General features: G+C 37.6%; 1 protein-coding gene across 1 annotated transcript in view; it reads right to left on the bottom strand.

Moving 5' to 3' along the window:
- Positions 1–15938: 15938 nt before the first annotated feature.
- LOC137615271 (non-structural maintenance of chromosomes element 3 homolog) overlaps positions 15939–20000 on the bottom strand; it is a 281126-nt gene continuing 277064 nt past the window's right edge. The window contains exon 7 of the mRNA XM_068344999.1: positions 15939–16503. Coding sequence (XP_068201100.1) covers positions 16423–16503 — 81 coding nt within the window. The 3' untranslated portion in view covers positions 15939–16422. The remainder of the gene's footprint in view (positions 16504–20000) is intronic.

The following is a 20000-nucleotide window of genomic DNA, read 5'->3' as shown; positions in this document are numbered from 1 at the left end:
TCACTCCAGTTCACGCATCGTTTACGACTATTTTTGGCGTGCCAATACGTGCCACAAACTTTAAACATTTCAAAGTTCTGGGCACGCATGGCACACATGCCACGCATCGTTCCCGCACTGTTCACGACAATTTGACGACTCGTCCACGCGAGTTCGCGCATCAATGCGTGCCAGTGCGTTCCACGAATGCGTGCAAGTGTCAGGTACCCTTTATTCGTAAATAACATGTCAATCTCATAATAACTCAATTATCAAGAAGCTTCAATTTCATTAAGTTTTAACCACGAGGCTTCACACACACACACATATATATATATATATATATATATATATATATATATATATATATATATATATATATATATATAATTATGATAATTATCATTATTATTATCATTGTTACTACTATTATTATTATTATTATTATTATTATCACTATCATTAAATTTTTGCGTCAACATTCTGTCCTCTTCAAACGGATGTTGGCATTTTGACCGTCGATATTATATCCGTCGACATTATGACTGTTGACATTATGTCTGTCGAAACTATGTCCAGAAGCATTTTTCCGGCAATCGTCCTAATCCACTTGCCAGTCAAAGGCAAGCCACTTTACACTTGGATGTGCTTATGCTCGTGGTTTTGATTCCTTTGGCTATCGAATTTCTTCATCATCCACTTGGTCAGTTAGACACTAGTTAAATTTGTGCACATCTAACCATGGAACAAAAATGTGACATGTATAAGTTCCGGGCAAAAGTAAGGTTTGTGAAAGGTTAAAGCCTAAACCTTCCGTTGATCCCCATGAACACTAAGATAATCAAAATATTCATCCTCACTCAGAGGTTCAACTACTGCAGCAATTGTCATCACGCATTGGCATCCAAGAAAGGAACTATTGCTCCATTCCAGTACCTACATCTCAACAAACCAATAACCTGCATTCATTTTGTCATCAAAGACACAACGTACTATCTTGTGTGATTATCACTTCAAGAACATTATTAAGAAAAGTACCTGTAGTCAGGTATTTTTCTTCCTTCATTGATTATTGTCAATGTAGGTATGTTTGGTTGGCACCAGAATTCGAGTAATCATGTATGTTTCTCCCCTCCAAATGTTTGATGTGTTTCCTATAATTTTGTAAGTAATTTCACTTAGATAATTTGTCTCTTAATAACGTAAAGGGGGTTGTTGGTATCCGGTACCATTTTGGTAACTTTATTCATTATACATTCCCTTCAGTCCTTAAGACCGTACCTGCGCCACAACAAACCCACAACCACCACCATTCAAGATCAAAAGTATAAAATAACGCTTACTCTCCTGTTCGAGGCTAGAGAGGAGGGAGGGTTTTGGAGACCACATAGCACCTTCCCCAAAATAAGTTTTTTCTTCGTCAAAACTCCTTTTCTTGTGGCTAAAGTGCTGTGTGTAGTCTCCAAGGACTTAGTATCAGAGTATTAATAAGTAGATGACTCATACCCAATCCAGGATAACTGTCTGCCACCAAGCTCAACCAACAGCTCATAGGCATGTTGCCAAGAGTAAGAAGAGAAACTAACAAATCTGATTCTGATCTCACAAAGGTGACTAAAGAATACTGGCTGCCTAAAGGGTCTAGTGATTTGGGCCTTCCTTTCAGAGGTCACGAGTGTGCCAAATGCTTTGCATGCATGTTATACCTCTTGGATTTCTTTCAGGTAGTGTGTATGTAAAACTCCAGGTGTTCTGTTATTCCCCATTATCAAAGAATGCTATTGATTTTACTCGTATCATGGGTTTCAGGGATGGAGACAGGATCGGCCTTTTAAAAATAGAAGCATTACGATACGGATAGACTCTGTTGAAAGGGGCTTGTTGGACTGGGTGTATTTTAAAACAGGCTACCTACTGAGGACATGGATCTCTATAAACATAATTTAAAGGTCAACCTGGACAGATGTTGTTATCTACTGACTCTAAAGCCGAGATAAAAAGTGGATCCTATCTCTAAAGGGACTTTCGTTTGGCTAGAAAGAGTAGACCCAAAATCACGACCTTGGCTATTGTGATAAATTCTTGGTTCCTAAAAATGGTTGCCAGTTTAGTGACTAACTCCCAAATCTAAAACCATAAAAATGTAACTTTTTTTAATGGTTCTTAAGAGAAATGGTGGGGTTGCCCAACACAACCAAAAACAAAAGAACCCTATCCAGAGACTTAGAAACCACATGGGTGATCATATGGAACATTTCGGAATAGAGATCCACGTCAAAGGCACTCTTGAGGAGTTCTGTTAAAACAAATTTATATTACAATATAGATGATAGCTGGAGCTTCCTCTCCTCAAAGAGGTGGACCAGAAAGGAAGCCAGAAGTCTGGAGGGATATCTGACAGGGTGACCGAATCCATAGAAATGCCATCTACATCCTCCACACAAAATGGTATTGTCTTGTAGATGAAGATCTCTTGCAGCTCATCAAAAGTCAAGTTGTGGGGTGAGAAAACTTTCTAAAAAATAAAGGAGGTAGAACCCAAGCGGTAGGATTTTGGGTTAGAAAGGAGGAAGCGAAGATAGTCCGTTTCTACTTTCTGATGCAGCTGTACAGACTAAAGTAAGTGTATTCTTGGTATCAGATGCTGAAGCAGTGGATATCTAGGGCTGTTGGGCCAAATGGTTCTATTCGTACAGCTGTCCCTGAAAAGTCCTGAGGATATTGAGCCTATAAAATAAAACTTTTTGGAGTAACAGGTAGATTGACAACCATTTGTTCCAATTTAATTCAAAGCCACTGCTTGACAGTTCATAGTAGTAGGTTGGCCAGGGCACCAGCCACCCATTGAGATACTACTGCTAGAGAGTTATGGGGTCCTTTGACTGGCCAGACAGTAATTCAGAAGATCCTTCTCTCTGGTTACGGTTCACTTTCCCTTTGCTTACACATACACCAAATAGTCTGGCCTACTCTTTACAGATTCTGCTCAGTCCGCACACAGCTGACAAGACTGATATTACCAAACAATTCTTCTTCACCCAAGTGGTTAACTACAGTACTGTAATTGTTCAGTGGCTACTTTCCTCTTGGTAAGGGTGGAAGAGACACTTTAGCTATGGAAAGCAGCTCTCCTAAGAGAAGGACACTCCAAAATCAAACCATTGTTCTCTATTATTACTATTATTATTACTATCCAAGCTACAACCCTAGTTGGAAAAGCAAGATGCTATAAGCCCAGGGGCTCCAACAGGGAAAAATAGCCCAGTGAGGAAAGGAAATAAGGAAATAAATAAATGAAGAGAACAAATTAACAATAAATCATTCTAAAAACAGTAACAACGTCAAAACAGACATGTCATATATAAACTATTAACAGCATCAAAAACAAATATGTCATAAATAAACTATAAAAAGACTCATGTCCGCCTGGTCAACAAAAAAGCATTTGCTCCAACTTTAAACTTTTGAAGTTCTACTGATTCAACCACCCGATTAGGAAGATCATTCCACAACTTGGTAACAGCTGGAATAAAACTTCTAGAGTACTGCGTAGTATTGAGCCTCGTGATGGAGAAGGCCTGGCTATTAGAATTAACTGCCTGCCTAGTATTACGAACAGGATAGAATTATCCAGGGAGATCTGAATGTAAAGGATGGTCAGAGTTATGAAAAATCTTATGCAACATGCATAATGAACTAATTGAACAACGGTGCCAGAGATTAATATCTAGATCAGGAATAAGAAATTTAATAGACCGTAAGTTTCTGTCCAACAAATTAAGATGAGAATCAGCAGCTGAAGACCAAACAGGAGAACAATACTCAAAACAAGGTAGAATGAAAGAATTAAAACACTTCTTCAGAATAGATTGATCACCGAAAATCTTGAAAGACTTTCTCAATAAGCCTGTTTTTTGTGCAATTGAAGAAGACTGAGACCTTACATGTTTCTCAAAAGTAAATTTGCTGTCGAGAATCACACCTAAAATTTTGAAAGAGTCATACATATTTAAAGAAACATTATCAATACTGAGATCCGGATGTTGAGGAGCCACCGTCCTTGACCTACTTACAATCATACTTTGAGTTATGTTAGGATTCAACTTCATACCCCATAATTTGCACCATGCATTAATTCTAGCTAAATCTCTATTAAGGGATTCACCAACCCTAGATCTACATTCAGGGGATGGAATTGATGCAAAGAGAGTAGCATCATCTGCATATGCAACAAGCTTGTTTTCTAGGCCAAACCACATGTCATTTGTATATAGTATGAAAAGTAATGGGCCAAGAACACTACCCTGTGGAACACCGGATATCACATTCCTATATTCACTATGGTGCCCATCAACAACAACTCTTTGAGATCTATTACTTAAAAAATCAATAATAATGCTAAGAAACAACCCACCCACTCCCAACTGTTTCAGTTTGAAAACAAGGGCCTCATGATTAACACGGTCAAAGGCAGCACTAAAATCAAGGCCAATCATACGAACTTCCCGACCACAATCAAGGGATTTCTGTACAGCATTGGAGATTGTAAGAAGGGCATCACATGCTCCAAGGCCTTTACGAAAACCAAATTGCAAACTAGGGAGTAGATGATTACCTTCAGCAAACCTATTAAGACGTAGTGCCATAGCCTGTGTTCCATGGTCTTCCACTGTCTTGGGTTAGAGTTCTCTTGCTTGAGAGTACACTCAGGCACACTATTCTATCTAGTTTCTCTTCCTCTTGCTTTGTTAAAGTTTTATAGTTTTTATAGGAAATATTTATTGTACAGGTACTGTTCTTAAAATATTTTTTTCCCTTATTTCCTTTCCTCACTGGGCTATTTTCACTGTTGGAGCCCCTGGGCTTATAGCATCCTGCTTTTCCAGCTATGATTGTAGCTTAACAAGTAATAATAATAATAATGATAATAATAATAATAATAATAATAATAATAATAATAATAATAATCGTAGCTACAAATAGTAGAAATTAGTGGCTTTCTTTTGACGAACAGGTCTAGTTGGGGTTCTGGAACTAGCTTCAACATCTCTAGAAAAGAACTGTCTACCTGGATAGGGCATCCTCTACTACAGTCAGCTACCACTTTAAGCAAGGCTTATTTCTTGTGATTTTGCTTGATTGCAACACAGAGAACTGTATAACCTGTTAAACAAAAAATTAAAATGACTGCGAGAAATACTTTTACGGCGGGATGATTTCAAATAGTCCACACTCCTTTGCACTTGGCTAGCTCTCCAGGCAGTACAACATTCCATCTCACTCTGAATTACCACCAGAGTTGCCCTTTCAGTGCTAGATCTGGTGCATTTCTGGAGAATTTATCACATTTTTACTATGTGGCAAGGTGTCGCTATTTTACGCCATCGCACAATAGGCCTAGAATGCTTTTCCCACTGATAGTATATATGATAAACTGATTGCCTTCAAGATTCTTTCTTCCCTACTTGACTTATTGAAACAATTTCAGCTTTATCATTTTTATATCTTAGAAAATGATTTAACAATTTCCTAGTGCTTTTAGGAAGTTTGTAGCACATATTCAACATCAGAAATGGCAACCATGCTCATCTTGCATCGTATCTCCTCGTGTGTGTATCTCCCGCTTCAGTCCTTTTAGAGCAGAATCATGTTTTCATGTAAACAAAGTTATGTTTTTGTATACAGTGGTACATACTGTACTTCTGGACATTTATATTTACGGGGTAATATACTGAAGATTTGTGATTCCCTACAGTACTGTGCAAGAGATGACGCCCATGCATTCAGGAGTTATGTCATGCTTCAAGAATGAGTAGAACTTTGTACAAAAATGGTTAGTGGTCGTTGTATAAAGTGTATGCACTAATTATTCTTAAATTGTATATATATTGTACAATACATAATTACACGAATGTACAGTATTGTTTATTGTAAATGTAGGCTACGTGTGCTGCAAGTCAAGTCTTCCGAACAAAAACAGTGAAGACTTACAGTACAGTTAAGCTTTACTGCAGTGATAGTACTGTACCTTTATTACGGTAATATACACGTTATCAGCGAGTGTTATACATTATGACTAGATAGGAACAACAGTGTTTTGTTCCTATACTGTAAGCTTATGATGACTACTGGGTAATATTATAGTTCCGGTCAGGGCAACTACTACTGTACTGTAGTGTTGCGTACCGTCAGCCCGGGCTTTATGCGGGTTCATACTTGGCAATTTCACTTATACGTACGCGACAGAGGATCATAATACCTATCAAAATAAAAAATAAAATATTCGCGATGAAAAATCTTGCGGAGTTATGATTTCAAATAGCCAGCGCTCTTTTGCACTGGACTTTATGCACACCAGATTTTGCTGTACACTATATATCCATTTACTGTGATAAAAAATTAGTTATATTTGAAATAAACAGGATTTTGATTAAACTGGAGTTTCACTTAACTGTATCCAATAATAATGCACGTAATATTAATTTTAGTATTGTATTTGTAAATAAAAGCATAGCGAATTATAATCTTTTCCATTGTTCATTAAGGCCTGCTACCTATGGATATTTCATATTTCCTAAAGGAAACAATTATTCCTAGATCTATCACTTTCCAAATAGCATCATAATTTTAATCGTTTGTACTGTATATTCTCGTGTAAAGGACGAACTCCAAAATTTCCGTTAGAAAAGCATTTATATCATGTACTGCATGTAATGGGCAAATTTCAATTTCAAGGCCAGCCTAATGATACTACCATTTTATTATAAATCTTTTACCACACATATTTTAATCATTATTGTTGCTGCTATTATATATATTTAAGTTTTTAGTTGATAAAATAAGCTGTATTTCTGTTTAGGAAAGAATAGAAATAAAACAATTTGTGAGTTTTAATAATGTTTACATATTCGTCATTGATGAATACATAAACATACCATCTACTGCCATCTCCTGGCAAAAATGTAAACAATCTTAGTGGTCCAAGACAAAATATTTTGGTGACAAAACTACTGTATTGTAATACTGTAAAGATAAAATTAATTCCTATTCTTATTTTACTTGAACAGAAAACTAGTGTATGGTTATACTGAGCATATTATATGTTGTTAAGTCAATCCTTCCAAACTAATATGTAAGTAGGTAAAAACCATATGATGATTAAAATACAAGCAAAACATTTGTTTTGTTTGGTTGTCATTGTGGCTGTATGAATTCACACAAAGATTATAACGTTACTAACGATACATTTATCATTATCTTTTAATTTTCTAACCAATTAAAGTAGATGGGATAAATATTATTACCGGGTTACTGCAGATGTCGGATTACTGGGCTAGAGACGATACATCAGGAATTGCGCCATGTTTCCAGATTGCTACGTAGAACTTGGTACAAAAATGGTTAGTGGTCATTGTATATCATATACATACTATAAATTTCTGGCATAAAATAGTGTGTTCTTCTTTGATATCTCCCATACTAATTACTTGATGAGAATGATACTTTGACAGAGCACTCAATAGACCTCCCCCTAATTTTTTATACTATAATGCATTTTCAAATCTTGTTAATTAAAGTGTTTACTCTTGTCCTAATAAAGCTTAAGCCAAGTGAATCGGTGAGTAAGTAAAGCAATTCGAAAACCAACACTCCCCCGTCCCTCCCATCTCCTTCATCAAGTTGGATAAATAGGCTAAAGACTATAAACTTATACACCCTGCCAAAATACAACAATATCATGAAATATTAATAAGAATTATAACAAGAATCCAACATATCAATTCTATCATTTATTAACAAATATAACAGGTTACAGAAGAGGAAGAGTAAGCGACACGAGAGAAGCTAGGAATTGGGGTTACTAGAGGGATAGGAGGATGGTCAAGAGAGAGGGGGGGGGGGGGAGGGAAGGAGAGAGGAGGGATGGGGGAGTGTAGGTATTCGAATAGCTTTACCTACTTACCCGATTCACTTGGCTTAAGCTTTATTAGGACAGGAGTAAACACCTTAATTAACGAGATTTGAAAATATATTATAGTATAAAAAATTAGGAGGAGGTCTATAGAGTGCTGTGTCAAAGTACCATTCTGATCAAGTAATTAGCATGGGAGATATTAAAGAAAAATGCTATTTTTTGCCAAAAATGCATAGTAGTTAATCTCAAATTTTATACATATTGTGCAGTACAGATTTACAGTAATGTTGTATAGGGTAAATGTAGCCTACATTTGCGGAGTCAAGTTTTCTGAACGAAAACAGCGAACACTTACAATACAGTTAAGCTTTACTGTAGTGATGCTAGCATATCATAATCATAGACACTGCAGTATCAGCAAGTGTTAAAAAGTATTACTAAATAGGAACAACTATACTGTGATAGAAACAAAGTAAAAACAACACTGTATTAGGCAGTACTTAGTGTGTTAATTATCCAAGAATAGTAAATGTCAGAGTTGTTACATTAAGTTAGGAGTTACTCCAACCTAGGCCAGCAAGTATTCACAAATTTGTGCCTGTCTCTGTTACCTAACCCTCACGAAGAGTGGGGACTGAGTGTACTGTACTGTAGCCTCACATTGTTTAGTACGTAGTGTACAAGTGTGCACATGAACTGTACTCTTACTCATATGTACAGTATTAATTCAATTACAAACAACTTGAACTGTGATAGAAACCAAGTAAACCATAATAGGCAGTACTTAGTATGTTAATTATCTGAACATAGGCAATGGGCAGTAAGTTGTTAGGTTAGGAGTTATCCAACCCTAGGGCAGCCAATATTTGCAAAATTACGCCTGTCTCTATTACCTAATCCTCGTGAAGAGTGGAGGCTGACTGTACAATAAGAGAACCTAAGATATGGAATGATGAGAGGTACAAGTTACTCTCCTTTAGGAACCTCACAAAGGGAGGGGTCACTGGATTGAGAATTTTCAAGCAGGATAACCCCTCTCCAAGACAAAAGACCATCACCTGATATGAAATTTCCATTGTGGGCCAATTTTCTACAAAGTCAGGAGTATCACCATCACTTCCAACACATTTATATGAAAAGTTGTAAACTGAGGAGACATTGCCATACATAAAGGTCTCCTCTGAATGGTGCATCTCTATGAATAATCATGGGAAACAGAGGAGGGACAAATGGGACTGCCCAGACTAAATAATTGACACCGGCTATGACCTCAGAATTCTTTTGTATCGACTGACTGAGCGACAGCACCTGACTGTCCCGATGTCCTTTCCAAGCTATCCTTATCCCACCCAATGGAGGTCTTTCATTGTTTTTAACATTGGATCAACTATCAAGGAAAACTAAAGAGCCAAAATCGTCTCCAGTTGCGTCCTGGCAAAAAACAGCACAAAAAAAAAAAGGCTAGAGCTCTTTGCTGAGATGCTTTGTAATGCTAGTGTGGCTTTCCCCATAATCCATTGGCGACCTAACCCCAACTGAATGTCCTTCTGGAATTAGTCTCAACTTTGCAAAGTTGATCAAAAACCCAATGTCCTGAAGAACACACTGACCCTGATTGTGTATTCGATGTATTATCTATTTGTCTCCACCACAATCAGCCAGTTCTCTAAATAAGACATGATCTGAACTACCTGCAACCTCAGGAGTTTGATAACTACTTACTATCTTCGTAAATACTACTGAGGGGGATGTAATAATTGGTAACATCCATGTCTTGCAATCTGTGAGTCAAGAGTTTGAGCTCTGCTCAAGCCTTATAATTTCTGGTAGTGTCTGCTTCCTTACCATTCCTATGAGCTAAGGATGTGTAGTTTGAGGAGGACTATAGGTCTACATGCTGATTCATTAATATCCATTGCTTGACCCTCCAATCCTGTCACTTGCCTCTGCTGCTCATGACTGACCTGAAACTGGGTCTTGAAGAGACAAAGTTGTCAACATAATCTAATTCTCTCAACATTCACACAGAAGCAACATTAGCACTTTGGATTCAGTCAAAGCTAGGATCCATATCTTTCTTCCCAAAGAGGGACGTTGAGGCAGTTGTGGAGAAGTGCAAGACTGCTAGTCAAGACTCACTGATCCACTGAGTAATGTTCTTCACGGTACCCATCCCTTTGAAGACAACAGTAACCAAACCTTGGGGTGCAGCAATGACATTAGACTCTTGTTATGGAAGCCTTGACTTCTTCATAACCCCAGCAACTACTTAATCCAGTTAGAGTTTGGACTTTGTGCCCACTTTTCACATCCCCCAACCAGGCCAGCTCAGGAAGGGTAGCAAGAGGGAAGAGGGCCAGGGAATGGTGAGGTAGGCTGTCCTCATCTATGGCTGCTGCAAGTTGAGGAATGCTTGTCATACCACTTGGCAATGTGGCAGAGACAAAGGACAAAGCTTTGAGTAGCGTCTTTCGGGTCAGTTACTTACTACACTCTAAAAGCTATTGGCCACCATATCTTGCCTAACTTTCAGAATCGCAGAAAGGTCTGGCCACGTCTGCAGTGGTGGAACAGATGCTGGTGAAAGATGTGCTCAAAGTCATTAGAGGTCAGTCTCCTGAATTCTAGTTAACTTTTCTTGGTGGAGAAGCCATATAGGTTCTGGGGACCAGCCATCAACCATTCACTGCTGAAACAATTTGTTACTACACTGCGTTCCAGAGGATGAAGATACATTCTGTACTGTCCTCAGGCTGAAGGATGCTTACTTTCAGGTACACAATAATCGGTCGTCTTTGAGTATCTGCCTTTCGTCCTTGAAAGAGTAGGGTACCAGTTCAAGACCCTATGCTTCAGACTGTACAATGGCCCCCAAGGTGTTCATCTAGCTGCTCAACTTGGTGTTAGCTTCGCAGGCATTTCAACGATTGGCTGATCCTAGCCTCCTCTGAGAGGCAGTTCCATCAGGGTCGAGACTACCTACTCCAGCTTTGTCATGAGCTAAGAATTAAGATGAACTGGTAAAAGTTTGATCTCATGTCCTAGCAGAGAATGAAATATCCGGGGATACTAATAGATATGTCAGCATCGTGTGATTTCCCAACAGAAGATCGCCGCGGCAGGCTAAGAGAGGTAACACAATCATTCCTTCCTGGCATCTCCACCAGAGATTGCTTCAATGGTATTTGAAGTATCACTGGTCATTAGCAAGGGATCTCACCATCTTTTCATTTCCAGTGGAACTAGAAGTACAGGACAATTTACCCTGGTAGTTGAATGACATGTACCTCACTAGGGGAGAACCTTTCAACTCTCCCCACTCCAGAGATACTTCTGTTCTTGGATGCATCACAGGAGGGTTGGGATACATACCTGGAAATCCTGGTTTCTTTGTATGGACTGCAGAAGAACAGTAGCTGTACATAAATTTTCTTGAAACAATATGAAATAATCATTTCAGGGTCTTCAAGCATTCCAGCAGTATTGATGAGTGATAATGGAGCCTGACCAGCTCAGTTGTCAGGGTTAAATTGTAGGAGCATAGTGGTTCCTATATCCTTGGGTGGCAGAAAGGCTTCATGTGTTTTAGGGTTCACCAGTGATCCACCTGTTCACCACCCGGCTAAGCAGGGAAGCCCTGTTGTTCTCTTCCCCCATCCCAAACCAATGGTCAGTGTTCGAAGATGTTCTGGCATCCATGGAACTACTAAATGCATATACTTCCCCATTCAATCTGATTTGCCAACTAATTAAACCAAATGTTGATATTAATGGGTCTCAGGATGATTACAGCTATTCATACATGACCACAAGCCAAGTAGTATCCTGATCTGCTAGCCCTTCTTATTGAGTCCCTGAGAGACTAACACCTACAGCTCCTTCTTCTCTGACAGCTGCACCTTCAGAGATAGCAACAGTCCATGAAGTTGCTTGCATTTCACAGAGGGCGACTATCAAGCAGCTCATCTGAGAGAATGTTTTTTTTCGGGCACTACACAGATGTCTCGGTATCTACAAAGGCCATCAGTAGCATTTTACCAATGAAAGTGGGCCGTTTTCTATGAATGGTTTTACAAAAGGTAGTCTTTTCAGGAGATTGCATACTTACACGTCTCTTTGTCTAAGTTATGAGAGATTATTGTTCAGCTTTGAGCAAGGTCTTTAAACTGAAGGGCTTGGGTCTCTCCTCCTAGAGGGATCTAACCAGGGATCCGACCAGCAGCATTGACGAAGAGAGTAGAGTTCTATGATTTATCAAGTCGAACACTCAGGAGATAGGAAGGAGGTCTCCCTCAGGTCTGTACCAGACTTTGTCGTCAAAATTCAGAAACTTGCATTCAACAACTGATTTCCGGAGATCTTTATTCATTCCTAGAAAGATATCGTGGGAGCATCTGCGATAGAGATGAGGTGCTTTTGTACTCTATGAGAGCCCTGCCACAACACCTGAAGAGAAATCAACTCATCAGGCCTGAGAGCCAGAGAATCTTTATTGCACTGAGAGGGTAAAAATGAAGTGTCCATGAACACACTTTCTGACTGCATCGGTCGGTGAGAGGGTCAAGTACATGATCAAGTGATAGCTCAAAGTCAAGGGTACTGGATTAACAATTGCCTTCAGAATGAACATTTCAGAATATCAAAAGACTGCCTTCACATCTCATTACCTAAGTATTACCTATGAGATTATACTATAAAGTTCTTGGAAACCATTCCTCTAGGATCTTTGCTAGTTGGGAAGAAGGTTGTGTACACAGTCCAGCTCCCTAATGGGGCAAAAGTAGCATTTCAGCATAAACCTAAAGTAGAAGATAGAATGTTTAGCTCTACTTCTTCCTCCCTCCACGCCTCTAAGGGGTGCAACAGCCACACCATTACACATTAGATCCAATACCAGATGCTGGTAAGCTTTGTAAGTAAACAACTGCTCATCACAGACAATGCATTTGGAGGAGAATCTCCTCTATCCTCCATTAATAGGGGGGAGAATGGTTGAATGTATACCAAACACTTTGGTCATCTATTCCAGGTATCACACTTCATAACGACATGTCCACTACATATGGAGATAGGTTTCTGTGTGACATAGTACAGTACCTGATTATGTAAGCCAGGTACTGGTCTAAGCACTTAAAGTTTCATCCTCTGGCCATCTGTTGTTAACTTACTAGCTTGTTAATAAATCAATGGCTATTTTAGCTGGTGTTGAAGTTATTATTATTATCATAATTTTTATTATTATTTTTACTAGATAAGCTACAACCCTAGTTGGGAAAGCATGTTGCTATAAGCAATAGAGCTCCAACAGGGACAAATAGCCCAGTGAGCAAAGGAAATAAGGAAATAAACTACAAGAAAAACAATGAACTAAAATAAAATATTTTAGGAACAGTAACATTAAAATATATCTTTCATATTTGAACTATAAAAACTTAAAGAAAAAAGATGATAAATAATAGAGAATAATATGCACAAGTGTACCCCAAACAAAGGAAATCTACCCAAATACAGTGGAAGACCATGGTACAAAAGCTATAGCACTACCCAAGAATAGAGAACAATGGTTTGATTTTGGAATGTCCTTCTCCTAGAAGCTGCTTACCATAGCTAAAGTCTCTTCTAACCTTACCAAGAGGAAAATGCAGTAATTAGCCCCTTGAGGAAAGAAGAATTGTTTATCTATTTAAAGATCTCATATTTATATAACTAGGAAAATATAAATTACTTTGAAAATATTATATATTAGGATTTCTTTAGTTATGGGGAGAATCATGGTACCTTAACTTCTCTAGCTGCCTTTGATTGGCAACACCTTTAGAGATCTTGGGTTTGCAATTCTCAAAATTTCAACTAAAGTTTTGGTGTCTTTATTGGGGCAAGTGGTAAATTTGTCTATAGAGTTGTAAGTTTAGAGATCTTGGGTTTGCAATTCTCAAAATTTCAACTAAAGTTTTGGAGTTCAACCTCAACTTAAGGTTACCAATAGAACAATACTTCAGGAAGCTGAATCACTGGCAAAAACTTATTTCTTCAAGAATTTTGTTACTATTCCTCATATTTAGCAAAAGGTAAGGAGGTGTATGTTGCGTTTATGCATCTGGAGAAAGCGTATACTGTAATAGAGTTGATAGGGAAGCAATGTGGAATGTGATGAGGTTATATGGAATTGGTGGAAGGTTGCTGAAAGTAATGAAAAGTTTCTACAAAGGTAGTAAAGCGTTTGTTAGGATAGGAAAGGAAGTGAGCTATTGGTTTCCAGTGAGTGGGGCTGAAACTGTGATGTGTGATGTTGCCATGGTTGTTTAACTTGTGTGTTGATGGAGTGGTGAGAGAGGTGAATGCTCGAGTGCTTGGACAAGGATTGAAACTGATAGACGAGAATGATCATGAATGGGAGGTAAATCAGTTGTTGTTTGCGGATGATACTGTACTGGTTGCAGACTCGGAAGAGAAGTTTGGCCGATTAGTGACAGAATTTGAAAGGGTATGTGAGAGAAGGAAGTTGAGAGTTAATGTGGGTAAGAGTAAGTTTATGAGATGTACAAGAAGGAAGGTGATGCAAGGTTGAATGTCGTGTTGAATGGAGAGTTACTTGAGGAGGTGTCTCAGTTTAAGTACTTGGGGTCTGTTGTTGCAGCAAATGGTGGAGTGGAAGCAGATGTACATCAGAGAGTGAATGAAGGATGCAAAGTGTTGGGGGCAGTGAAGGGAGTGGTAAAGAATAGAGGGTTGGGCATGAATGTAAAGAGTTCTGTATGAGAAAGTGATTGTACCACCTGTGATGTATAGATCAGAGTTGTGGGGAATGAAAGTGACGGAGAGACAAAAATTGAATGTGTTTGAGATGAAGTGTCTGAGGAGTATGGCTGGTGAATCTCGAGTAGATAAGTTTAGGAAAGTAGTAGTGAGGGTAAGAACGAGTGTAAGAAATGAATTAGCAGCTAGAGTGGATACGAATGTGTTGAGGTGGTTTGGCCACGTTGAGAGAATGGAAAATGGCTGTCTGCTACAAGTGATGAATGCAAGAGTTGACGGGAGAAGTACAAGAGGAAGGCCAAGAACTGGGTGGATGGATGGAGTGAAGAAAGGTCTTGGTGATAGGAGGATAGATGTGAGAGAGGCAAAAGAGCATGCTAGAAATAGGAATGAATGGCAAGCTATTGCGACGCAGTTCCAGTAGGCTCTGCTGCTTCCTCCGGTCACCTTGGATGACCGCGAAGGTAGCAGCAGTAGGGGATTCAGCATTGTGAAGCTTCATCTGTGGTGGATAATGGGGGAGGTTGGGCTGCGGCATCCTAGCAGTACCAGCCGAACTCGGTTGGGTCCCTCATCAGGCTGGGAGGAACCTAGAGAGGAAAGGTCCCCTTTTTTCATTTGTTTGATGTTGGCTAACCTCCAAAATTGGGGGAAGTGCCTTGGTATAAGGATAGATTCCTCAAGTCTGAGGTGGATTTGTATAAATGTTCATACCTAAATACCACCAACTCCCCTTCCAGGTAATGTGGAAATGAACGTAGAATTATAGAAATAATTGGAATTCTTATATAAAAAAAAAAACTTACCACATCCATACTAACCCAATATAAATTTGATCCCATCTTGCTCACAACACAAAAGTAAATCGAAACTTGCAGCTAGTAACACGCAGTAGTAGCTCTTACCATATGGAAGATTAGTCATGGGTATCCACTCCCAATCCTCCGGTTTGTAAGTTTGTTAACCAAAGTTACGCTTTACAGTAACAATGAATATTGGGTGAATATTGAAAAAAAGATAATTATATATCAAAATTCAATTTCTATGTTGTTTTAATCTTACACTCAAGGTTTCGACATTTGTATTATATTAGTCACAGTCATTGCTTTGATATTTAATTTATACCCATACAATATTCAGTTTTACTACTAGGAATATTTCTTGATTAGAAATTTTTGATTGTCCCAATTTAAAAAAAAATTAGATATCCAATCGCTTAATGTCTATGAATATCATAAAAAAGGTATAAAATGAAAGCAATAAAATGGCTTTGTAATCAAACTCCAAGCAAATTTGTCGAGTTATAATTTTCTTTGTGATTTTATAAAAAATACATTTGCTAAAGCTGTCAGGATACCTCAAATTGCAGGTCGTTTATATCTGGTATCAGACAAAAGTTTTCTGGAGGCTGAAATCATTCCTCACCTAACCTAAGCTCTAATATCTTTAATACCTCACTATTCCTTTGCTGACTGAAAGTTGTTACTCTCAACCTGACCAGGACTACCATACTATGTAAGCAATACCATTAAAAAAATTATTCTCTCTGACTTGAATATTTCAAACCTATTTAGAAGAACCTTGTATATATAAATATAACTCAAACACTCCAGAAACTATTTGAACAAACATCACAAAAAGGTGAAAAACCATAATGCTAAACAAAAGTACATTTCTTAGGCACAACCCTAGATTTGTCACATTTATAAATTCTTGTAATGAAAGGAAAATCTCTCTATCACAATAAAATAAGCAAACCTTTATTTTCATTTCTAATTCTGATTTCCATTTTCCTTTTCTATAGCATGCCACTGTGATGTCCACATCTCTGGCCTCATGTTGTTTCCATAAACCTGTTTGAAAAAAAAAATCTAATGAAGTTATAAATCATATACAATGTTTTAGAAGGACTTATCATATTCCTGTTTTTCAATATCTTAAAAAGAAGTGATCCTAATTTATAGAATGTTAATGAATTCAGTCCTTAGAAAAATCCTCACTAGAAGATATGAGACATGTCTCACCAGGTAAATTCTGAAATGCAGTTAGCAACTTAGCACTTAGGTTCCGGATTCTTATATAGCCTCTATTAGCATGATTATTAGCGACCTTGCCTTTCATTTGAAGGGGCTAGGGTTTGATCCAAGTATGAGAAAGGAATTTATTTCTATCTGAGCACAATATTGAGTTGATTTTTATCCATATTGGCTCATTAGAGAGTAATTTGAATCAAGGGGGCCAACCGGCTATAGCCGGGGGTATAGGACGAAAAACACAAAATCCTGGAAAATATCATAGAGCTTTGTATGGCAATTGAGAATGTGTATACAAAATATTTTGGTAAAATTCCACCTATTTTCATAGTTACAGTGTAATTACTAAAAGTATCTCAATACGCCATAAAAAAGAGCAATTGCATCTTTAGAGATGCCATGAGTCACTAATCGAGACGTTATGAGGTTTACAGACCTCGGTGCGGGCACAAATCTTATGCATATCAGATATACGTTTTTTTACCACTGACACATCTGTTTTTCTTTGTTTCAGCAAGAATTTCAAAACGCCAAGGAGGAAATAACTAGCAAGACATCTTATTTCCATGATGAAGAAGAGAATTAGCTCTATTATGAGTTCAGAAACGTCTATTCAAGGTGATATTAGGAGAGTTGGTGAAAGGGAGACGGTGTTCTTGAGGAAAGAGCGGGACCAGGAGCCTAAAGAAGCAAGACATTGAGCAAAAGGATTCTCATTCATAATTAAATTATGATAAATAACATAGTTTTGGGTTATTTGTACCAAAAAGTGATATAAAATTCATAATGATCAATTCATTAATAATGTCCGTAAAAATACAACAAAAAACTTTGAACACTCGTATCTCAAAACTATACTTATTGACCTTCAAACTCCTACTTCTCCCTTAACTTTAAAGCTATAGTATTGAAATTTGGTATATCAGTTAGAATTTACAGAACATATTAACCATTCTATTTTTTCCAATTTGTTTCATTTTTTTTTTTTACTTTTTTCCTAATTTTTATGATTTACTTTTTTTTACAAAATGAAAATAATTTGTACGGTACCTTGAACAGAAATGACTTTACAAGAAAATAAGAATGGTTGTTTTGAAGGTCTACATCAGTTCTATATATGGTAGTAATCCCATATCTTAAAATTAATCACTGAGGGATGTATAGGAACTTGAAAAGCCATCACTTTCGGGTTAAATAGCACTGGCATCACAAAGCCGAAGGTCAGACACAAAAATCATATGCAGTTGGAGATATCATGAGTCAACATTTTAAATGGTAGGAATGTCAAAGTCCTAACACTAAAAACGACATTGTCCCCTTAAAAGCTATCAATTGTACCCCTAGTGGGTAGGGAAGTCATGGAAAACTCGCTGGTATGAGACTGATGTCTCACCAGGTAAATCCTAAAGTGTAATTATCAATTGGGTTATGACTTCTTTTAGAGCCTCTGGTGGCATGACTGGGAGCAATCTTGCCTTTAATTTGAAGGGGGTAGGGTTCAATATTAGTATGAGATAGAAATTTATTTCTATTAGAGCACGATGTTGTGTTAATTTTCATCCATATTGCCTCAGTAGGTGTAATTCGAATTAAAAGCTATCAATTGTGTGACTTGGTGGGTCGGGAAGTTGGGGAAAAATGGCTGGTATGAGCCTGATGTCTCACCAGGTAAATCCTGAAATGCAGTTGACGGGAGAATGCAGTTAGCACTTATGTTCTAACTTCTTTTAGACTCTCTAGTGGTGTTATTGTTAGCAATCTTGCCTTTCATTTTAAGGGGCTAGGGTTCAAGCCCAGTATGAGATAGAGATTTATTTCTATTTGAGCAGGATATTGTGTTGATTTACATCCATATTGATCATTTAGGGATAATTCAAATTAAAAGCTATCAATTGTGTCACCTGGTGGGTCGGGAAGACGGGGAAAACGCGCTGGTATGAGACTTTCGTCTCACCTGGTAAATCCTGGAATACAGTTAGCACTTAGATTCCAACTCCTTTTAGAGCCTCTGATGGCATGATTGGTAGCGACCTAACCTTACATCTAAAGAGTCTAGGGTTTGATTCAAGTATGAGGAAGAAATTTATTTCTATTTGAGCAGGATATTGTGTTGGTCTTCATCCATATTTTAAAGCTATCAATTGTGTCACTTGGTGGATCAGGAAGCTGGGGCAAACATGCTGGTATGAGCGTGATGCATCACCAGCTAAATCATGTCATACAGTTATCACTTAGGTTCTGAAATCTTTTAGAGCCTCTGATGGCACGATTGGTAGCGACCTTGCCTTTCACTTGAAGGAGCTAGGGTTTGATCTCAGTATGAGAGAGAAATTTATTTCTATCTGAGCATGATATTGTGTTGATTTTCTTCCTTATATATATATATATATATATATATATATATATATATATATATATATATATATATATATATATATATATGTATATATATATATATATATATGTATGGATGTACACTTAGATTCAAAAGTCCGCCGACACTCAAGGGGAATCGTTCGTCAGAGGTCTCTAGTGTTACCATGACAAAACAAAGAAAGAGTTGGTCATCTTACTACATTCAAGGAAATGGGCGGAGACTTGTCCAACCTTAGCGAACGCTTAAAAATATTACAAATCGAGTTGCCATATTTCATTCTGTGGTATCATTTGTCCATCGAGTATTCACTACAAATACATAAAACACACACACACACACACACACACAGTATATATATATATATATATATATATATATATATATATATATATATATATATATATATATATATATATATATATATATATATATATACTATTCTTTTGAGGACCCCAGTAGACACTTTCAATGGATGGGTAGGTTGGGGGGGGGTGCTATCTTGGGGGGGGGGGTTGGATTACTCCTCCCCCGGGCAGTCCGACACTGAAAAATTTGAGGAAATAAGGACGTAATTTGTATTTTAGAGGTTGTGGAAAGAGGTTAAGAAATTCTTGATACAACTTGTAAAATATTGTATCATTGCCTCAATCTAATTTGATAACCGGTAATGTTCTAGGAAATATTGCTAACCTAATTCATTATTAGTTAATTTGTAGTAGCTAGTAGCAACCGAATAAATAGCCTTTGTTGTTCTAAGGTTGATTAGTAACCAAAGTTAACTATTAACTTTGCATAATAAATAATCTGTGATGGAAACAGTAAATACTAATGACTGCATAGCACTTTGAATACAACCAGAATTTAGTTTATTGAACCGAAAAGGAGTTGTATTGCGGTAAATGAGACCATTATAACATTCTAGCAAAACCTTTGAGAAATT

This window comes from Palaemon carinicauda, chromosome 21, assembly GCF_036898095.1.
Source record: "Palaemon carinicauda isolate YSFRI2023 chromosome 21, ASM3689809v2, whole genome shotgun sequence".
Classification (NCBI taxonomy): domain Eukaryota; kingdom Metazoa; phylum Arthropoda; class Malacostraca; order Decapoda; family Palaemonidae; genus Palaemon; species Palaemon carinicauda.
The sequence above is the reverse complement of the archived record's forward strand: the minus strand, read 5'-3'. Positions and strand labels throughout refer to the sequence as shown.